The sequence below is a fragment of the Nuphar pumila genome, chromosome 7 (assembly GCF_984573655.1).
Source record: "Nuphar pumila chromosome 7, dmNupPumi1.hap1.1, whole genome shotgun sequence".
Classification (NCBI taxonomy): Eukaryota; Viridiplantae; Streptophyta; class Magnoliopsida; order Nymphaeales; family Nymphaeaceae; genus Nuphar; species Nuphar pumila.
Genome location: NC_143255.1, coordinates 109,758,021 through 109,779,919, shown reverse-complemented (window position 1 = coordinate 109,779,919; position 21,899 = coordinate 109,758,021). Strand labels below are relative to the sequence as shown.

The window sequence follows — 21,899 nt, the reverse complement described above, 5'->3', positions numbered from 1 at the left end:
TTTTTATAAGACTAGACTCTTGGATCGCCCTATTTCAATGGTCTAAAATTTTTATAGATATTCAAGCCTAAAAATTTACAAATTTTTGTCAAAAAAAACAATCTATTACAATCTATGTTTCTGGCAAATTAACTATTCTGAACACATCTGCAAGGTCAGATTTGCGAAAGAATGCCTCAAAAACAAGTGTTCGCTCCGGGTAGGCACCTAATCCCCTCTCCAAATAATTGCTAGGGCTTTTTTTTGCTGCTTTTCTTGAATTTTGACGGTAGGAAATGGCAATGCATGGCTCAGCATTTGCAGGAAAGCTCCCAGCCATGAGCAAATGGCATGCATTTCACATAATTTATAGTGAAATCTTGGAGATGCTCATGAGCAGTTTCTGATAACTTTAGTTAAAACCTTCAGGCCCTTTTGTTTCACAAAGATTTGTGAGGAAAATGTGAATTTTCATATGAAAATGGCCAGTTCTTACTGCATGTGAAATGCATGTCCAAATAGTAAGGGTCCTCGTTTTCATAGGAAACGCACCTTTTCCTACAAAACGCTTCGACCTCCACAGGCAGAACCCCCTCCTCGAGACCATTTTCACAGGGGTGTGTTGGAGTTCTTCAAGCAACGCACCACCTTTCATACGAAACAGGCATCTCTTATAAGCCCTTGAAACAAATGAAAGGCCCAAGTTTGGAAATGGGAAAAAGACAGAAAATTCATGTACGAAATGTGAAAAATAGAATCTTCCCATTTATACGGTATTCACATCCGTACACATGAATTTCCCCACCTAAAAAAGGTGGAGAAATTTCGCTCGGTATAGGAATTTCCCCACCTAAAAAAGGTGGAGAAATTTCCCCACCTTAAAAAGGTATAGAAATTTTTTTCTTAGAATAGTCAGCTTTTGTATGAAAAACTTTACACTTGGCGCTCAACTCTCAACACATGAATACTAAAAACATCAAATGTAATAAACACAAAACGAAATTCATGTTAATGTGAGATTTTTCTTGAACATAATGAAGCATAACACAGTTATTGAAAGAACCAAATAGAGATCAATTGCACTTGCACAAAGCTTGACATGGCAACTATGGGACCACGTTGTGCAGTAATGGCACTTGCTTTGTGTAGGCCCTTTCAGCAACACAGATGAAGTTGATACACTATTATGCAGTATGGCTAATTGCAACATCAAACCTGAGGTCAGAAATCCAAAGACCCACATGGTTTACTTTGAAAACTAGATTCCCTCTTGTCTGCATCCAACAATGTTTCCTTCTCCCTCTGCAAATGGTAGCGGCCTCCATTCTTTGCAATGCCCAACTTTGGTAAACCTCGATTGAGGCCATCAAGCAGAACACAAGCTTTGCATAGTTTCTGCACACACAATCTTAATTACATCAAACTGCGCACGTAGCAGAAAATTATAATTTACGAAACATATGCTCCGCAATTAGAACAAAAGGAAAAAAGAAAAAATCAAATAACAATCTCTCGCCACCTATCAACTGCTCTATCAATTTTTATTCTACCAAAGTTTCAGATGCATCTGTAACAGAGATTAGTTCATTACCAATTTGCATTTCTTCAGTCTCACATATCCTTCTCAGTTACATGTACATTTAGGAATATGAAAGTCGTAAGAATACCAAAGGTAACATGGATGACATAGATGCCATCTACAATGGAAATGGTTTCATTTTATCTACATTTTGATCAGGGGTATGCCAGGCTTGATCACATGGATTCAATCCTTGAAAGAAGATAAGAATGAAATGGAGAAACGGATCTTAAAATGGGAAGCAGGAAGAATGAACAGATCTGGCTGCAAAAGCTGCCATGGACTAGCAAATTATTAAAAGTTGCATAACCTTGACATACGTAAGAAATTGATTTCCCTCAGATTTTACTGGTGCAGCAAATGATCTTTACATAAAGAAAAAATAATAGTTTTTGATACAGTCCTAATCAAAAAGATGGTTTTTAATTAAACATTTTAACAAGAAACTTATTACCTAAATGAACTTTATTGTCTAAAAAATGTTAAATGACCAGATTAATTTGTTTGAACCATAGTCACCGGCTATGTCACGTAGGTGCGGGTACGGGTGCGGGTGCAACGATGCGGCACTTTAAAAAAACTTGGGTGTGGGGTATATATATATATATATATATATATATATATATATATATATATATATATATATATATATATATAAAACTTATCCATAAAACAAGCTCTCAATAAAAAAATCCGTTTTTCACCGGAAACAATAAAAAATTTAGAAGTATTGCTTAATCAAATTTTTAATCAGGTATTGATTAATCAGATTTGAATTTATATACATTTAATACAAAAGTCCATTCCAATGCAGTTTTCACTTTTTTTATTAATGCATTTAATACAAAAGATTGACCTACTCGGTTCTCCCGATTTAATACAAAATTCGACCTACTCAGTTCTCCCCATTTAATATAGAAATTCATTCCAATGCAGTTTTCACTTTTTCTATTAATACATTTATGACAAAGCTCTATAAAAAGTATAAAAGAATATAATGGTTCAAACTTTTTATGACAAAGCTTTTTAAAAACAGTAAAAGAATGTACGTGGCTCAAAACACTTAATGCACATTTCAAACTTTCAAAGCTTTGTATATGGGACAAAACTTTAAATAATTCAAAATGTTTTTTAGTGTAACTATTTTGGACAAAAATAACCTTGGGTGCGGGTTGAATGCACCAGGTGCGGGTTGACGGCACCAAGTGCGGCGGCCTCTATGCCGAGTCCCTGTGACATAGGTTATTGGTAACAGCCATGCAATAACATAGGCAAGATTTTTTTTTCTCATGAGAATTCACATATAAGTGGTTTTCTTTGGAATATCTTGGGAAGAACTTGGAGATTAAAAAGTTACATTAAAAATGATTAAAAATAAAACATATTTATAGTCACTGAAGTTCTCAGAACATATCATGATGGTATCACATTACAAACATTATAGTTTGGTGACTATTATTACAATTAGATTTTTGTCATTAAAAATACAAAGCTTCAAGAATATAGTAAAATCGATACATCGACATATCTGGTGACTGGTTTGAATTCTTGAAATAGAATTTTTTCTGTTGTCTCTCCGTCCTTTTTGACAAAGGATGAGCCGGACTCAATTTTTTTTCTTCTATAAAATATAAACCTCTCAAAACCACAGAAGTACCTAACATGCAAATGTCTATCAGCTGCCCACATGCCAACCATGACACCTGATTTGAACACGATGCTAACAATATTTCATGGCCCCCAGAATGATCGGTGCGGCGGTTAGGCATCGTTAGACGAAATAGTGGTCTTTCAGGTTTGGTCGTTGTGTGTTTTTTTTTTGTTCAAACTGGTAAAGTGTAAATGTGAATAGGCCATCATTGACCTTTGACCCTTTTTTTATGCTGACTTTGTAACTTCAAATGGAGGTCAATATGTTTCTGCAGATCCTGTTAGTTACTATTCCTGCTTGTGTGCTTTCCCGAGTATTCTTTTCAATAATCCATATTTATAGCAATGATATACTATTCTTTTGTTCCTACCCAAATGATATATGATCTATTACAAATACCTATGCTCTTGCAGAGCTCCCACACCTTGAACCTCAGCAGAACTTGCTCAAATGCTTTAATGTCACATCAACCAGCCATAGCCTCAAGTGATTAGTTTTCAGACACTATGCAAGAAGTGTAACATACTTGATGCTGGAAGGTGACCAAGGGAGGAACACAGACACAAGTAGCATTGAACAACTATCCAAAACATAATAAAAAATCACCCACCAAACCGCTCTTCCGTTCAGGCCCTTCGGAGTTCTATCGACTAGGAACCAGGAGCCATCCATATCAAAGTTTCAAGAACCAAGAGAGAATACAAGCATAGACAGACTGCAAAGATTTCTCCCCAATCCATGGATTAAAAAAAAAAAGATAGAAAAAAATGAATAACAGTTGAGGAACAAATTCTTGCTTGAATTCTGTCAAGGATTTTGAAACTTTGCTTACATCATAAGGAATAAAATCAAAACCTGTTCTTTAAACAATAATGCATCAGAACATTCATTCAGTAAGGTTTTTACAGGGTAAAAGCAGTTATAACTTATATAAATCAAACAGACTATATTCAGTAGAAATCTGAAACAATGATACAAATATGGGCACAGACTTGGACACCAACTCGAGACAAGGATCCTTAGTTTTCAACAATTAAGGTACAAAGATACGTACAAAAATAAATAAATTACATATATATTTATTTATATTATATATAAGTGGCATTTATAATATTATGAATATATTCAAATTTTAACATTTTGAGTTATTTTTTGAAGTATTCTCATAATATATTTTATTTTCAAAATTTATTGACATGACATGACAAGAAGTAATCTAGTGTCATGAGTCAAAATTTCTTAAGTGTCCAATTTTCTCTCATATAAAATATCTTATTATGCTCATTAAGTAATTTTAAAGCATTAGACATACAAGGAATTTTTGATAATTGAGTTTAAATTTTAAACCCACCCACCCCCTCCCTCCCTTCCTCCCCCCTTCCCTCCCTTTTAGCGTTTAGTTGAAGCAGGAAGATCCTGTGTCAGATACTGCAGTAGTGGAGTCAGAGGCAGCAAGAACATATGAATTTTGAACACAGCCTCTCTCTCTCTCTCTCTCTCTCTCTCTCTCTCTCTCTCTCTCTCTCTCTCTCTCTCTCTCTCTCTCCAACATTTTGACTCTCTTTTTCTGCTTAAAAAGATATACTAGTCATCATCTAAGAAGCAAAGACTTGCATAAAATGTTAGTACCAATAACAAATAAAATACTGATCATGTTCTTGAATTTGCTTCGTATCAAAACAATACCTGACTGGAAATATAACCACAACGCTCACAAACTCCTTGCTCGGGCATCTTTGTCGAAGTAGATATCCTGAAATTCTCCCCTGACCTAATAATATCCAGTATTGCTCTTGGCCTGTAACATACAAACAACTCCTAAATATAAGACCTTTACATGCTTAAGAAATGACTGACAAATAAATAAAATAAAGCAGAATATACTGAAAAAAAGCACAGAATAACTAAAATACCGATATTAGGGATATCCAATTAGCTACCTAATGTGTTCTAGATCTTTGATAAATTCACGAGCAAAACCACGATATGCATTAGGAGAATATATGCCTACAACAAAAGACATTTAAACAAGTGACTATGAGAAAGAAGAGGACCAATTGAGTTTTCAGAGTTATAAATGCTCAGTTAAAAACACTCGATTAACTAAACTTGAAGAAGATTAGGCAAATGAAAGAATTACATTCTGTAGAGAAGTAGTCGAGCTTTTTGAAATATGCATACGTGACACTTGTTAAGGTTTCCAATGCCAGGGGGTAACATTATGCCAATCCTGAAAACACTATTAGAACAAATGCAAAATACAAAGGATATATGACAATCTCCTTCTCATATGAATACTTGAATGGTTTGCATCTAGGAATAGGTCCATCTTCTCCAGTTGTTATCAGTGTACATCTACTCAACCTACACTATAAACAGTATTAAAAAAAGAAAAAAATCAGATAACTCATTGCAACAAGAGGCTTACATGAGGATATGCTCAAAAAAGACAGGTACTACCTGGCTATGTCTCCTCGCAATATATTCAATAAAACTGTTTCTGCTATGTCATCTGCATTGTGACCAGTTGCAATCTTGTCTGCTTTCATCAATGCAGCGCCTCTATCAAGAGCCTGCAAGCATAATAGTATTGCATATTAAACACCAATTTATGACCCTTGAAAAGTTTTATAAGGAAAAATATAAGCAGAAAACAAAGGATGAAACTCAGAAACAGCTTAGGCTGAAACACAAAGTACACTCAAAGAGAATAAAGAGATAGAAATATCATTTTGTTTGTGCAGATAGTGTGAAGCTGTACACTTTGCCCAAGTTGTTGAGAGATTCATTTATTCAGACTATGCTAGGTAGGAGTCATCCGTGGTGGATGAACGCCTCAATTATTCTTTTCTGCATTCTGCCAAGCAGCATTGAAATCTAAAAGTTATAAGCACAAGCTGAATAGATAAGGTACACAAATTTTATAAACCAAAATCATCCTTAAGTTCCAGTGAGCGAGAGAACTATAGGCTTTAGGAATGGACAGTATCAAAAACTTGGAACCAAGCAGATCTGTTCAAAGGGTTGACTTAAAAGAATAAAGAAAATCAGTCCTCTATAATGCTGACATCATGAAATTTTATCAGCACAAGTATTCCTATTATGGGAATTTTGACCACATTGATTACTATATCAAAGTCATATGCCTAACAAGATGGCACACTATAAAAGATGAAATAACATGTAAACTTTCCTTACCTGACGGCGAAAAACACCACAAAATGTGCAGTTGTTCTTTAATCCTATCTCCTTAACAATTTCATCCATCGTCCAATCATAAAGTGACTTATACGAAAGAACTTTCAGTGGAAGGCCGTACTGAGAAGGAACAATTACAGAAACACATGTCAGGCTTACTATCAATTTTAAATGTGATCTGATAGAACTCCTATTTCAGATATCTTTTATTTCTCAACCCATTCATTATAGAAAATTATCATGTTATCTGAAAAGCATACTGAAATTTACATGTTTCTAATTCTCAAATATATTCTTGAGGAACAAGGTGCACATTATACTAAAATGTTGGAGCAGGGAGTGGAGGGTGCAACTTTATGGCTTATTGAGCTTCTATTTGAGCCTCGTGAACAATGTTCACAATATATTGTACAATCTAAATGAATATGGCGCACAGGATACTAACATGTAGGAGCAGGAGTGGAGGGTGTGGTTATGCATTTGATGGCTCATTGAGCTTCCATTTGAGCCTCATAAACAAATGTTGATAAAATATATTGTAGAATCTAGATGAATATGATACTAATTTTGACAATATAAGAAAACAAAGACATCGCCAAATACTTGTGGCAGAATTCATTTGGCAATAGAAAGACTTATTTTATAACGTGAGTCCGACTATACTGACACCAGGCACCTTTACTGTATTGATCCATCACCTGGCCTCAATCAATGTGTGCCAAAGCACTTTTACTCATGCCATCAAAATTAGCTCATATAACCATATTTCACTCAGGTCCAAACCTCACCACACCAAGTCAACTGTATCCCACACTGCCAATCCAACCTTGATATGTTACATTGATTTAACTCTGCAAAAAATTTGTAATCCACCCATATCTAGCAAATATTGGCTCAAGTACATTAAACTGACACTGTATACACATTATTGTGACATCAACCAAATTCATGGCCCAGTGCCAAAGTCAATCAAACACCAGATGCTTAGATGATACCATCATATGCTTTTATAAAATGGTCTTGTTACTATTTTAATGGTATTGGTCCATGTCTCAGTTCAAGGGATAATAAGTAACAACCTAGATAATAGGTCGAGCTACTTTATTGGTGTGGATCATGCAGTTTAATATCCTGTCCAATCATGTTAGCCATTATATAGCGATGACAAGAACAGAACACATGGACTCAGGCCAATATGGTTTGCATCGAGTCAAGTTATTTGGGTAACAGTAGGGTTGCATGTCCCAGTTAGTTTTGATTGTTTAAGTTAGATTGTTCATGTTTTGTCGAGGTAAGGTGCAGATAGGATCATCCAATTCTTGCACATGGTAAACATGCTGACAGATGGCATTATGTAGTTGGCTAATGATAATATCAAAGGTATGAGTTAAGTTGGTGCCAACTGTGGAAGATATGATTTTCATATTTTATGTGTAATCATAACACATGTATTACCAATCTTGTATTTTTAACTACATCATGGATATTTTTATCATTTAATCTATTGGGTATTAGAGGGTCCTTATAAAAAGAACTTCACAAACCCCCAAGGGTTGAGGCTTGGGACAAATGTTGTGAAAAGCGATGAGGCGTAGCAAGGCGCTCCACCAAAAAATGAGGCGAGGCGTAAGTGATGCAGGGCAGGATGGACCCAGACCCTACCCCAAGACCCGTGACCCAAATTCAGATCCATCAAGAAGAAGACCCGGATCTCGTCTCGGGTCCATGACTGGACCCGAGACCCGGATCCGCTAGCTGAATATTTAAAACCCTCTCCTAGGGTTTTACGAGGGCAGAGAAGATTGATTCCTTGGCAGCAGCCTTTTCGTTCCAGCATTTTTTTTACTTTCTTGACCTTTTGTCTCATTCCTTTGCATTGTTTGCTATTTTCATTCATAGTTTACATTGTTATTCGTTCATTGAAGTTCTCTATTTCAATAAAAAGGAGGTTCAACACAGTCACCATCATTTTGGGTGACTGTTTCTCTTATTTCTGCCCATTGCTGAACGTGAGAGTCACGTTTCCTCATCCAGCCAGCAGATACGTTGCAGCCGACCATCGCCACTGCATCAGTTGGTATCAGAGCCAGCGCCTTTTCTCCATCATGTTAGCCATTATATAGCGATGACAAGAACAGAACACATGGACTCAGGCCAATATGGTTTGCATCGAGTCAAGTTATTTGGGTAACAGTAGGGTTGCATGTCCCAGTTAGTTTTGATTGTTTAAGTTAGATTGTTCATGTTTTGTCGAGGTAAGGTGCAGATAGGATCATCCAATTCTTGCACATGGTAAACATGCTGACAGATGGCATTATGTAGTTGGCTAATGATAATATCAAAGGTATGAGTTAAGTTGGTGCCAACTGTGGAAGATATGATTTTCATATTTTATGTGTATTATAATCATAACACATGTATTACCAATCTTGTATTTTTAACTACATCATGGATATTTTTATCATTTAATCTATTGGGTATTAGAGGGTCCTTATAAAAAGAACTTCACAAACCCCCAAGGGTTGAGGCTTGGGACAAATGTTGTGAAAAGCGATGAGGCGTAGCAAGGCGCTCCACCAAAAAATGAGGCGAGGCGTAAGTGATGCAGGGCAGGATGGACCCAGACCCTACCCCAAGACCCGTGACCCAAATTCAGATCCATCAAGAAGAAGACCCGGATCTCGTCTCGGGTCCATGACTGGACCCGAGACCCGGATCCGCCAGCTGAATATTTAAAACCCTCTCCTAGGGTTTTACGAGGGCAGAGAAGATTGATTCCTTGGCAGCAGCCTTTTCGTTCCAGCATTTTTTTTACTTTCTTGACCTTTTGTCTCATTCCTTTGCATTGTTTGCTATTTTCATTCATAGTTTACATTGTTATTCGTTCATTGAAGTTCTCTATTTCAATAAAAAGGAGGTTCAACACAGTCACCATCATTTTGGGTGATTGTTTCTCTTATTTCTGCCCATTGCTGAACGTGAGAGTCACGTTTCCTCATCCAGCCAGCAGATACGTTGCAGTCGACCATCGCCACTGCATCAGTTGGTATCAGAGCCAGCGCCTTTTCTCCCCGACAGCAAGATGAGTTCGGAGGTGAGGGGCGATCCGGTGACAGAGATCGGGCAGGAGGATGTCGGCAACACGGACCCAATACTACGGATGATGGAAATGATGACGAAGATGCAGGAAAGCGTATTGCGAGTCAGCCGGGACGTGGCAAGTATATCACGGCGATTGGATGGGGTGGAGAGTCGAGTTGCAGTGACTGATTCACCAGCAGTACCACCCTCAGCGTCTACTCAGCAGGTTGGTGTCGTCCCTGTCGAATCTGTGGCTGTGACCCAACAGCACTTCCCGTTAGTCGTGCCATCTGGTGATACAGGGAAGGAGTTATGCACGGACGTCGGCCAGCCGTTACCCCAAAGCCTGCCCATCAGCAACGTGGGTGTGCAAGTAGGGAAACGACCCACGCAGCAGGGGCTGCCAATCGGGCACGATCTGCGTGGGCCGAACCTGATGCCGAGTCAAGCTGCAAACACACCCACCTCAGCCCAGACTGGGGTGGGTCTGTCAGTTTTCCCAGCACCTGTGCGCGGGGGCGCTGTTGCAGCACATTTGCAGACCAAGGGGACTGACCCCCTATGGACCGGACCTGCTCCAGCAGGGTCCGGTCGAGATCCCACTAGGATCGGACCCATACCCGATTTCCAGGGCAACTCTTTGGGTTCCCGGTGGCGGGTATGGGTCCTGCAAACCCATATCTAGCCTACCCAGTTGGGTTTGGATTGCAGTTTACTACGAATCCGGCCCAACCCGTTATTTTCGAACCCCAAATGGGACCCCATACCGACCCAAACTTGTATCGGACCCGGACGAAGCTCCAGTTTGATGTTGAGCCGGGTCAAAACCAGACCCATAATTGTAGGGATCGTGGATCGAGTTCAAACCAAGCCTTTTACCCCCACAACTCGATCCCCGATCCAACCTATTCAAATTTGGGTCCGACGAATAGTCTAGGATTAAGCCCAATCCATATCCAGTCGGGCGAATCATCTCAGTCCAATACCAACCCAACCAGAACCAACCCGATAACCCACCCCAGATCCAAAACCCAATACCATTATCCTAACCTGACCTATAACCCAAACCCATACTATCCAATTTCTACCCACCTAGAGCCCGAGATCCGACCAACCCTTCCGCCTATCGCAGGACCACCCGTCATACCGGTACCCCAACGTCGAACACAGATGGCTCCCGCCCATGGGCCAGCCAGACCGAGGCAGATTCAGCAGGGACCGGCGCGACCTGAGCGCCCCCCACACGTCATTGGAGTAGCACAACGCCAACAGCCAGGCGAGCAGAACCGCGATGATAGAGCAGTGTGGGACGATACTTTTTGGGATGAATACCCTGCAGGCATGGTGGAGGCCCGTCAGCAGAGAGCACCAGAGCGCCCCTCCACGTATGGGGTGAAGTTAGAGCTTCCAGAGTTCGCAGGTCGGTTCGATGCAGAGCAGTTCTTTGATTGGTCATATGTCGTCCAATTCTTCTTCGACTACCACGATGTCGCCGAGCACCGTCGTGTCTCCCTAGCCTCTACTCGGTTGAGAGGCCTAGCACAGACATGGTGGGTTGAGATGCAGCGATCGAGGGAGCGACAGGGATTAGAGCGTGTACAGACTTGGGAAGAGATGCAGCAGTTGATGCAGTCTAAGTTTGTGCCGTCAGATCACGCTGAGAGAGCCTACAAGGAGTACCTGACCCTGCGTCAAGGCATCAATACTGTGGCGGATTACACTGCGGAGTTCCATCGTCTTTCCCTACGAGTGCAGATCGAGGAGACCGCCTGCCAGCAGGTCACGAGGTATATTTCTGGTCTCCGTCCTGCTATTTCTGACGACTTCAGTTGTATCACAGTCGAGTCACTGGATCAGGCAAGCAGTTATGCTATGAATGTAGAGGAGAAAGTGAAAAGGAGGCAGGAACATAGGACATCCCGTAGTGATCAGTCCAGTCAACCCAAGTCGAGTTTCCCAATCAGGGGAGCGAGCTCCCCTAGGAAAGAAGACTCAAAGTCCGCCCAAGGAGTCGACCCTAGCAAACCCGATCAGTCTGGACCTGCGTACCACACCAGATCCAAGGGTAAGCCCAATGAGTCCATTGTTCGTTGTTTTAGGTGTCAAGAGTTAGGTCATATTGCATCCAAGTGTCCCACTATGAATAAGAACACTCATCTAGCAGAGGGCATTGTTGAGTCTGCGTCCGATAGTGAGAGCGAGGGTGAGTCGCTTGTTGAGGGGAATGACGAGGTGAAAGTCATAGAGTTCGATGGCAGCATCGAAAATTTGTTAATCATTCGTCATGTGTTGACCACATCCTGAGAGTCGACCCCCACAAAATAGTTGCGAAATAATATTTTTAGAACTCGGTGTAACTGTGAGGGGCGTGCATGTGATGTTATCATTGATACTGGAGTGTGCGAGAATATGGTGTCCGAGAGTGTCGTGTCAACCTTAAACCTAAAAACAGAAAAATTGTCCCAACCTTATAAAATGGCATGGTTCAAGAAAGGCAACGAGGTGCCAATCACCCTGCGTTGTCTAGTTCGGTTCTCTATGGGGAAGCATTACCACGATGAAGTGGGGTGTGACGTGGCGCCCATGAGTGTGTGTCACATCCTATTGGGACGTCCCTGGCAGTTTGACCGTAAGACCATCCATGATGGCCGTAGGAATACGTACACATTTGTCTTTCAGGGTCATAGGATAGTTCTCCTTCCCACCAAGGAGACCGGGTTGCCCCGGCTAGCGGGCCTAGTTGACCGATCTTCCCTCCTTGGGCTGCCCGAAACTTGGCACCTTTCTCCTACATCTAATGTGTCTGATCTATATGCTTACTGTGGAGACAACAAGTCGTCAGAGCCGACTTCTTTCCCACCTGGGGAGAATGATGCAGGGCAGGATGGACCCAGACCCTACCCCAAGACCCGTGACCCGGATCCAGATCCATCAAGAAGAAGACCCGGATCTCGTCTCGGGTCCATGACTGGACCCGAGACCCGAATCTGCCAGGTGAATATTTAAAACCCTCTCCTAGGATTTTACGAGGGCAGAGAAGATTGATTCCTAGGCAGCAGCCTTTTCGTTCCAGCATTTTTTTTACTTTCTTGACCTTTTGTCTCATTCCTTTGCATTGTTTGCTATTTTCATTCATAGTTTACATTGTTATTTGTTCATTGAAGTTTTCTATTTCAATAAAAAGGAGGTTCAACACAGTCACCATCATTTTGGGTGATTGTTTCTCTTATTTCTGCCCATTGCTGAACGTGAGAGTCACGTTTCCTCATCCAGCCAGCAGATACGTTGCAGCCGACCATCGCCACTGCATCAGCCTCGAGGCATAAAGCATAAGCCTCAAATTTTTTTTTGAAAACTTAAAAAAACTATAATAATATCTAAAATTACAAATAAATAAAAAATGTTTTATTGATTAAGCAACAACCAACAAGAAATAAAAAATCTCAAATAAATAATGAAAAAATATGAGATTAACATGTAAAAGTAACATTAATGCAACAACTTGATCTACGTAAGTATCAAGAAATAAAATATGAGCATTCATTCAATAAAAAAGTAACATTAACAATCAAATGCATATTAGCATTAACAACATCATGTCATCATTAGAAAATGCATATTGGTATTAACAACTAAATGTTAATATATTTGTTCAAAACTCTTCAAAATGAGAGTGTTAACATTCACAAGTGAAAATAAAGACCCAAAAAAACATATAAATGCCCATAGCCCTATGATATGAATTAGGGCCTAGGCTCTTCTTGTCTCGTCATCATCAATATCCAAGTCTTCAATGTCATCATTGGAGAAATTCATATAAATAGGTTTTCCTTCATCCCCATTCTCCGACTCTTCATCATCTGTACTTTCTCCCTCCATATCATCGGTCACTTCTTTTGCTTTTCTTTTCCTTCAATAAAAAATCATGTATTAAATACTTATTTTATCTAATTAAAAAATACATTTATATTCATAGCAAGGTAAAAAGAATATAGCTTTACTTGGATCTCTTGAAGACCTGCCTAGTCTAAAACTACTTTGTGAATAAGAAGTGACTTTTTCAATAAGCACATGCTCAATAGCGTTTATGTCGAAGTTTTGATCCAACCATAAATCCTCCAACCAATTAGGATGGCTAGGAAACACTGGATCTTCCTTATCCACAACTCACTCATCGTCTGAGTCTATATGATTTAGACATATAGGGTCTTTGGTAGCCCTCCTCATATTTCTCTCTCTTAATTTCATATTGCACATGACAAAAACCAATGCATTCATCTTCGCTTGTTCAAGTATATTCCTTCATTTTATATGCACCTATAATTCCAAATAATTGATAATCAATTATAAAATAATTAAACTTATACAAACGTATTTCAAAAATAAAATACAAATTCACAAATCAATGAAAAGTACTCCAATTCCTTTCACAACCCGATGCACTATATGTCAAACTTAGAATTCGAATTGCAAAATTCATCAATTCAGGATTTTTGTACCCAAATGAATCAACTGCATTCAAATAAAATAATAAAATAATGATAAAAACATTAAGAATGTCACAATTAACAAAAAAATAATAAAACATAAACAAAATATTAATAAATAACAACATAATTACAAACTTACCAAGACTTTTTAATTTTCTTATTGTAACGGTTGCCTCTCTACCAAACATCCCCTTTGCCTTTTTAAATACATCAATTTGTATTGTAATTTTCAACCGAACATTTGCATCAAAAACCAATTTTTCAACATAATAATAAAAGTCGTTCATAACTTCTTCATCGGGTTGAATTTGTTAGCATAATGAAAATGAGGATTTAAATAATAGGGAGTTGTATGCAAAGGCTTATGAAGTTGCAAGTCCTATCGTCTATCAATGATGTCCCAAATAGGTTTATATTTTCTTTCAACATTGTCAAGGTTTGAAGTAATTTCTTTCTTTGCTCTATCCATTGCCTCGTACAAAAATCTCATAACAGGCTCATCTGCATCCACTAATCGCAACACTTTCACAAGAGTCAGTGTCTTATGATCATTAAGAACAATATAAAAAATGTTTTTAGCATCAGATTTCTTATACTAATTAAATCTAAAATTTGAAGACAAGAACATCGACTTCAATTATTTCTTATAACATCCAATACTATGAAGCATGAGATATGTTGTGGCAGAACGAGTGACGGCTGGACATAGAAGTTCTTTCTTCTTTGTGAACTTTCTCATCAAATTTAATATACATGCATGATTATAGATATATCTTATAATTTTTTTGTTTTTTTTCACTATCTTTAAAATTTGATATCTTTCCAATATTTTCTAACATTAGATCAAAGCAATGTGCCACACATGATGTCTAAAAACATATTTTTTCTGTTGTTAACATATTCTCAGCTGCCACATAATTTGGTGCATTTATTCTCTTCACCAGCTTCTTTAATAACTTCTTCAAACAACTTACATAAATTTACAATAGTTTTTTCCATGTCGTTGATGTCAACAGACTTCAAAAATATTAACCAAGATAAGTTGTTCACAAGAAAATTAATTAAGCTTATTCATTTTTCATCTGTCCAACCATATGTCATAATGCTGCAACCAACTTTTGACCATTCTTTTTTTAACTCTTTTAAAATTTCATAAATACAATCTACCTTATCCTTCAAAATCCACATTCTGATCTCGTGGTAAGAAAGTGGTTTGAATCATCCCCCATAATTTGCAATAGTTTTTAACATGGGACCAAAATATGGATTGTTGCAAAGATTAAATGATAGGGCATCGGAATAAAAAAATCTATCAATGGCACGACATACGCTTTTTCTTTCATCCCTTTTGAAAGCAGAATGTATTGTGGTTTGTCGTACTTCTTTGTTCACATAGAGGTCCATGGGACCAGTTGTGCTTATTTTTGCAACTCTACATGATCCACTGGTTTCTTTGTTCATATTATCGCCTTTTAATGATCCAAAATAAACACTCCTCCCAATTTTGAACTTATTTTGTTCCTCCTTTTGTTTCTTTTGCTTCTGATCCCTTAAATAATTCTGAAAAAAAACCTTTTCACATCAAGTGGAACCGCTTTGCATAAGCTTACACCATGTTTTGTGCCAGCTAAGTGATGTTTCAGCCTGTAAATGCCTCATGTAGTCTCTTTATGACATTAATTGCAAATTACATGTCTTATGAGTTTGGGATCTTTAGTGGGATTTGAAACTTTAGCTCCATAATCTCATCCTACATTTCTTCTCATTGTTCAACTGCAAAAATGCATATAAGAAAATATATATTAACATAGAAATTTATAAAAACTCAAAGAGTCACATGACACTCCTAAAAAAATGAGTTAATGCTTTATCTAATCCAATGAATTGGATATGTTTAGAAAGCAGCCAAAAAAACCAACAGGGGCTCGACTTGTCTGGTAGGAGCAGCTAGTACATGTCACCTTGTGTTGGAGTGTTGCAGGTTAAAACCCAATGGTATAGTTGTATAACTAGTAGGGGTTTGACTAACCCCAAGTAGCCTTTCAAAAAAATGCAGGGAGAGACTGAGAGACGTAGAGGGAGCAAGGAGAGACTCAGAGACGCAGGGAGAGCAGAGAGACACAGTGAGAACAAGGAGAGAGAGAGAGAGACGCAAGGAGAGACCGAGAGACGCAGGGAGAGGAGAGAGAGAGGTACCTTCTTCTTCTTCTTCTTCTTCTTCTTCTTCTTCTTCTTCTTCTTCTTCTTCTTCTTCTTCTTCTTTGCCAGAGACGTAGGGAGACTGAGAGACGAGATCCAGAGAGCAAGGAGGGAGATAGCCCGAAAAAATTTTGGGGCTATTTAGCCCCAAAATTGAGTCAAATGGGGGCTATTTGGCTCATAACTGTGATGTGCACGCCTCATAGCATATGAGGCATACGGTGCAAGTGTGCCTCAGGCTTGCGCCTCAAGGCAAAAAGGCCCTCTCCTTGAGGCAAGGCGTGCTTTTTACGCCTTGAGGCACGTTTTTAACAACACTACTTGAGACTTTCACAAGTTGTTACGCTCTCTTTCTCTTCTCGCTTCTTTCTCATATTCTTCATGTGCAGGCACCGGGGACAGCAAGACACACATGAAAATCTGACATGCATATATACCTGAATATCAGATGAATCAATCACTTGGAGCCTCTCTATTCACTCCTTGATTTGGCCTGGTTTCAGTCAAGTCTCTTTGCCAATGCAACCCAGGCTTCATAGAATATGTGGGTATCTTCTGGCACCACAGCAAAGAGTTTTCTCACAACTTGCTCAAATAGAGAAAAAAACATACTGCTGTACTTGATCAATAGAACTACTCCTGCATTTAGTCCAGACATGTCTAATCCAACTTTATCAATGTCATTGCTCCCGCATGTCCTTCAACATCTTCACAAACCAACAGCGCTCTAAGGAACAACTTAAGTGGGAAAGGTTTCAGAGACTTTTGTTCAGCTTTTGTAGCCATCTGGGTTCTGATTAATCAACTATAGTTTTCTCAGGTATATCTTAGGTTTTAAACTCCGAAGAATCAAATACATAGATTAAAAAAGAAAGTTGATACCCTTGCTGGAAGTTAGGGTTTCTTACTGGGAAGACTGACACAGGAAGTTTTTCAGGCCAAATATTACTATCAGTTGAAAAATGCATATTATGCAGTGAAGCTCATTAAAAAATCTTTAGCCCTTGGCTTTCTAAACTTCCCGTGATCTAGAAAGAACATTATTAGGGACACTATGTCTCTTCCATAGTGTTGAGTTGGAACTTGTCTCTTCACACTATGTTTTCTGTAGAATGACAGGTAACAGAATCATTGTCCCTTCATTAAGGCATCTCAAAGATGAATGTTCTTCTATGTTCAAGAGTTGCACAAAACACAGCTACCCTTGGATGCACCTTCAAGGGTTGTTTTCTACTCGTTTTGTTGCTTTTTTGTTTTTGTGTGGACTCTTCATCGTTGAACCTTTTGCTTTGCAATTTTGTTCTGAATCTGGTGCTCCGTAAATTTACCCTGCTTTTCCTTAAATATGAAATGATGCAACAAAAGCTTAAAGTTTCTAATGTTACACACTTGCAATTTAGTCAATATCACAAGAAAAAGATGTATTAGACTGGTCATAGCCACTGAATCTTAATCTGAACCAAAGTAGAAAGTTCTAAAAGTTCTAGAGATGCAGAGTTGCATTCTGGTCACTATTACAAGAAAAAAAAATGTATCAATTAACAGTTTCACTAAAAAAAGGATCCATAAGATCACACTACCTTCTCTCCATTTTGTAAAATGACTGCTAGCAACACATGCAATAAGTGGAAAGACAATAAAGGACAGAAGAGGGCACGTATTTAAAAATGAACATGGTTAACATTTAGTGCAGATTTTGGGAGCTTTGTTGGATATATCTGACTCAACCTTGCCACATTAGGACCTTACAGTACCTGAATCTCATTTCTCTTGACAGTTTCTAGCGAGTCATCCCTATAACCTGTAATTCCCTCATCAATGGATAACAAAAAAAGATCGAGACCATAATTGTGACGACGGTTCAGAGCTGATAATACGTAAGCAAGAACAGTGGAATCTGCAGAAAGGAAAAAAGATCATAATAAATAACATGGCTAACATGCTCTCACTGAGGATGAAAAGAAAAGAATGAAGAATGAAATGACTACATTTTGCAGGCTCACATAGTTTCAAAAGCAAAAAATTGTTAAAATAAATTCTTAATAGGAAAAAGGGAAGATTATGCATCTAATATTTCTACATACCATACAACTCTGGAACTTTTAACATCGGCTAAGACAAATTCTTGACAAATAGAAACAACTTTTTAAAAGCAATAACTCGCTCATAAAGCATATAACTGGCAGAGACACCAATCTAATTAATTGTCAGGAAGATTGCTAAGTTATAAAATGGACAAAAGCAAAATGACTGACACCATGGTATTCATCAGACAAAGCTCAGTTAACATGTTCAAACCATTTTTTTTCTATATACATTATACAATATGCAAAAACTTCAATTCCTTTACAGTTCTACCTTTCCCACCAGAAGCTGCAATTGCAACACGTTCCCCAGGCTTAAATAACTGATTGTCCACTATAACATTGTGGATCTCCTCCTCAAATGCAGAGTAAAAGCACTCCTTACAAATCTTGAGAATGTTAACAAGTTTCAGTAAAAATCCAGAACTGGGATTGAACAAAGCATACAAATAACTCATCACTTGTATAGAAGTCTAATACCAGTACCACCTCATCCATGAGCCTGATATAATGAACAATTTATGCATGTCTCAAGTCTCATACAGACAATTGCCAAAAAAAGAAAATAAAAAATAGCTACAGTTCAGAAAGAATAAAAATTAAGCATCTTGAAATGTATAATCTATTCTTGGCATCAAAATGTCCATTGCTAAATACATATTTCTTGATCACTACCTGTCAGTTAACTATATACCTTTCGCAGGATTTTATATATATATATATAGACACACACACACACACACACACACACACACACACACACACACACACACACACACACACACACACACATCTTTTTGAAATGCTTTCCATGCAGTACCCTATACTTGCACCCATGCCCATGTTACATATCATTAAACAATATGATGCTTGTGAAATGGATACTTGCTCTTGCTATTGTATTTTCCAATCCATACACTAAATTGTTATTTGAGATCATCTGGCAAGGACTGTTGCCTGTTGGCTTAATTGTTTGCAGCTTCGTCTCTCTAGCACTCAAAAGATTTGGTCGAATGACAAAATTCCGATGGGCAAAATAGGCATCACATCCCATGAGGTAAGGAGAGCCCAAATAACTTTATTCCCTTCTAAATCAACATCCCATGAGGTAAGGAGAGCCCAAATAGATATGTCTTCATAAAAATATAAAAAAAAAAAAGACATGACCTTATATGTCTTACATTTTCTTTTCTCTAAATAATACTACATTCCTTTTGGGTTGGTGATCATATATCAAATTGTCCAGTCTCCTTTTAGTGGTTGGATAAATTCAATTAAATTAAAATGAGTAGGGCAGGGCTCCTTCTCAGTACTTAGTAGGCATTTTCAACAACATATTTATTATGAATATATGTTGATAAGATGGAATTAGATAAACAAGGTGCCAGTAAAATGTTTTTTATGTACCTTGCCTAGTGAAACGAAAATGTCACCTAAGGAGATGCTAATTTTTGCAATCTCAAACTCTTTGTCCTGTAGCAGTACATGTGATATAAAGCACATTTTGAGGCACTAAGTAGTTCCGATATATTTCCTAATCAATAAACTCTCATTCATTGTTCGAAAAACAATTAACTTTGACACTGAATGAATAGCAGTCATTTTGTTAAATTGCATGGTGGCTGAGGGCACCACCTCAATTTCATCAAAAGAACTCATGAGAAATAGAGAAATCATCCCATGGCCATGTAACCTTACCCATGTCAAACTAATTTGTTCCTACATATAGAAAGTGATCAAAGAAGAAAGGTACACCAGCTGACAATGCCCATCACTGAATCTGCTAGTTTAGTTTGTGATGATACAAGCTATACATGATCGACCAAATACTTGTTTGATGCATAGAAAAAATGGTGAGTCCAACAATATCGACTATGAATACCATCATCTCCTTGGCAAAGCTGAACCCATAAAAACACTACAAAGTTCTATATGAGATGAAGAGGGTGATGAGATCATGACTGCAGAAGGATTACAACGAGCTTTCTCATTAAACTACCAAGTACCAACATGATAAACCACCAACCCATCAAATAAAACCGAAAATCGATTACCATTATGACAGAAAAGCTCGTCTAAAGACTCCAAAAGAAATTGGGCACACGTTTTTTTAGTATAACACCTGATTCGATTCCAAATCCTGTAGAGATACTGACAACTTCATGATTCAATTGCACCAACATGTTTATATTTCGTCTAATGAAGAGGATGCACTCGTTAAAACAGGAAACGGGAAGAAAACAATAGAATAGAGGGGTGGGACCTGTTGGTGGGTTTTGGGGCGCTGGAGGGCAGCCCTTGAAAGGTTGCACATGTGACAGAGTCGGATCCCCGCCTTCCTCTTACTCTTCACCTCCACCGCTGCTTCTCCCTCGCCCATGGAGCTCTCTCTCTCTCTCTCTCTCTCTCTCTCTCTCTCTCTCTGACGAAGCAAGACGGCAATCGATAAGAGGGAGGACCGCAGGAGGGTCGGTGTGTTTGCGTTCTCCAGACGCACAACTCTTGAAACGGGCCTCGTCTTTGTGGTGAACTGTTTCCCCAGGCATACTAAAAGGTTGGAAATTTTTCAAATACCCCCAAACGTTTCGTCCTAACTCAGCCGCACACAAGAGCGCGTTTGAAAGAGAAAAAAAATCTCATAGAAAAAAAATGTTTTGCTTATGGGAGTTTTTTTAGAAGTTCTCAAAAAAAAAATAAGTTTTTCACTTGTTTGTGTATCATGACAATAACAAAACGGGAAAATGTTAAAAAATAAGAGAGCAGAGAACGGGTGGTGGTGGTGGTAAGATGAGTGGTGGGAAGTGTAAAAATAAATTTTCTCTTAATAGAAAATATTCGTGCACTACTCTCACTGAGAAATATTTTTTTATCAAAAGGTATACTTTTTAGAAAAACTACACCTTTTATAAAAACTCTCTCAGCCAAAAAGTCTCTGGTTTGGAGGGTCATTTCCCATCACTTTTTCTACGTATTTCTCTCTTTCAAACGTACCCCACTTTGCAAATGCCCACCAAAGTTTTCTTATTTTTTAAATAAATTAACCTAATACGTTGGGTTGTTCTTAAGTTAACCTAACTGACGCTGTAAAGTTACAATTTTACCTAATAGTAAACCGTTACTCTAGAAGGGCGAGCAAATGTCCCACAGGGCTCGTTTATTTCCTCTACTAATCTGAATTAGGGATGGCAGTGGGGCGGGGCGGGGGACAAGGTCTCCACCCCCACCCCGCCTCAAGATTTTGTCCTCCACCCCCGCCTCCATCCCGGGCGGGGATGGATTTTATCCCCCACCCCCGCCTTCATCCCCGTTTCATGTCCTTCATCCCCGGTTCAAACGGGGATGAGGTGAGGCGGGGTGGGGCGGGGATATTGCAGGGAAAAGTGGTCGGGGCGGGGACAGGGCGGGGCGGGGAAAAGTGCACGTCCATCCCCGGACGGGGATGGATTTTAACCTTCGTCCCGGCCTCCATCCCCGTTTCATACCCTTCATCCCCCGTCCAAACGGGGTGAGGCGGGGCGGGGCAGGGCCCGCTTTCCCCCAGTCCACTGCCATCCCTAATCTGAATAATGCAACCATACCTGCATAAGTCGATGATACATTTTTTCCTATTTCGAGTATCAATTGTTCGTTCAAAGATC

The 21,899-nt window shown here is 38.8% G+C and overlaps 1 protein-coding gene across 2 annotated transcripts; it reads right to left on the bottom strand.

Moving 5' to 3' along the window:
* Window positions 1-918: 918 nt before the first annotated feature.
* On the bottom strand, window positions 919-20,779 carry LOC149832888 (cytoplasmic tRNA 2-thiolation protein 1-like). Of its 2 annotated transcripts, XM_090012626.1 has the most exons (11): window positions 20,525-20,772; window positions 18,742-18,763; window positions 18,536-18,650; window positions 17,932-18,074; window positions 6,408-6,527; window positions 5,670-5,782; window positions 5,481-5,573; window positions 5,350-5,390; window positions 5,150-5,216; window positions 4,896-5,007; window positions 919-1,374 (listed from the first exon to the last, which is right to left on the bottom strand). In XM_090012626.1, exons 2-11 carry the CDS (start codon window positions 18,757-18,759, stop codon window positions 1,201-1,203), a joined length of 996 nt encoding a protein of 331 aa, XP_089868752.1. In that variant the 5' UTR covers window positions 18,760-18,763; window positions 20,525-20,772; the 3' UTR covers window positions 919-1,200. The 2 variants fall into 2 exon arrangements, with proteins under 2 accessions (XP_089868752.1, XP_089868751.1); XM_090012625.1 differs by lacking the exon at window positions 18,742-18,763 and having other exon boundaries at window positions 20,525-20,779.
* Between the last annotated feature and the right edge of the window lie 1,120 nt (window positions 20,780-21,899).

Coding starts and splice junctions, on each gene's coding strand:
- LOC149832888 (XM_090012625.1), bottom strand. CDS start 20,641: ATGGGCGAGGGAGAAGCAGCGGTGGAGGTGAAGAGTAAGAGGAAGGCG. Junction 5,574..5,669: donor TTGCGAGGAGACATAGCCAG/GTAGTACCTGTC, acceptor TTTATAGTGTAG/GTTGAGTAGATGTACACTGA. Junction 1,375..4,895: donor GTGGTTATATTTCCAGTCAG/GTATTGTTTTGA, acceptor TTGTGTGTGCAG/AAACTATGCAAAGCTTGTGT.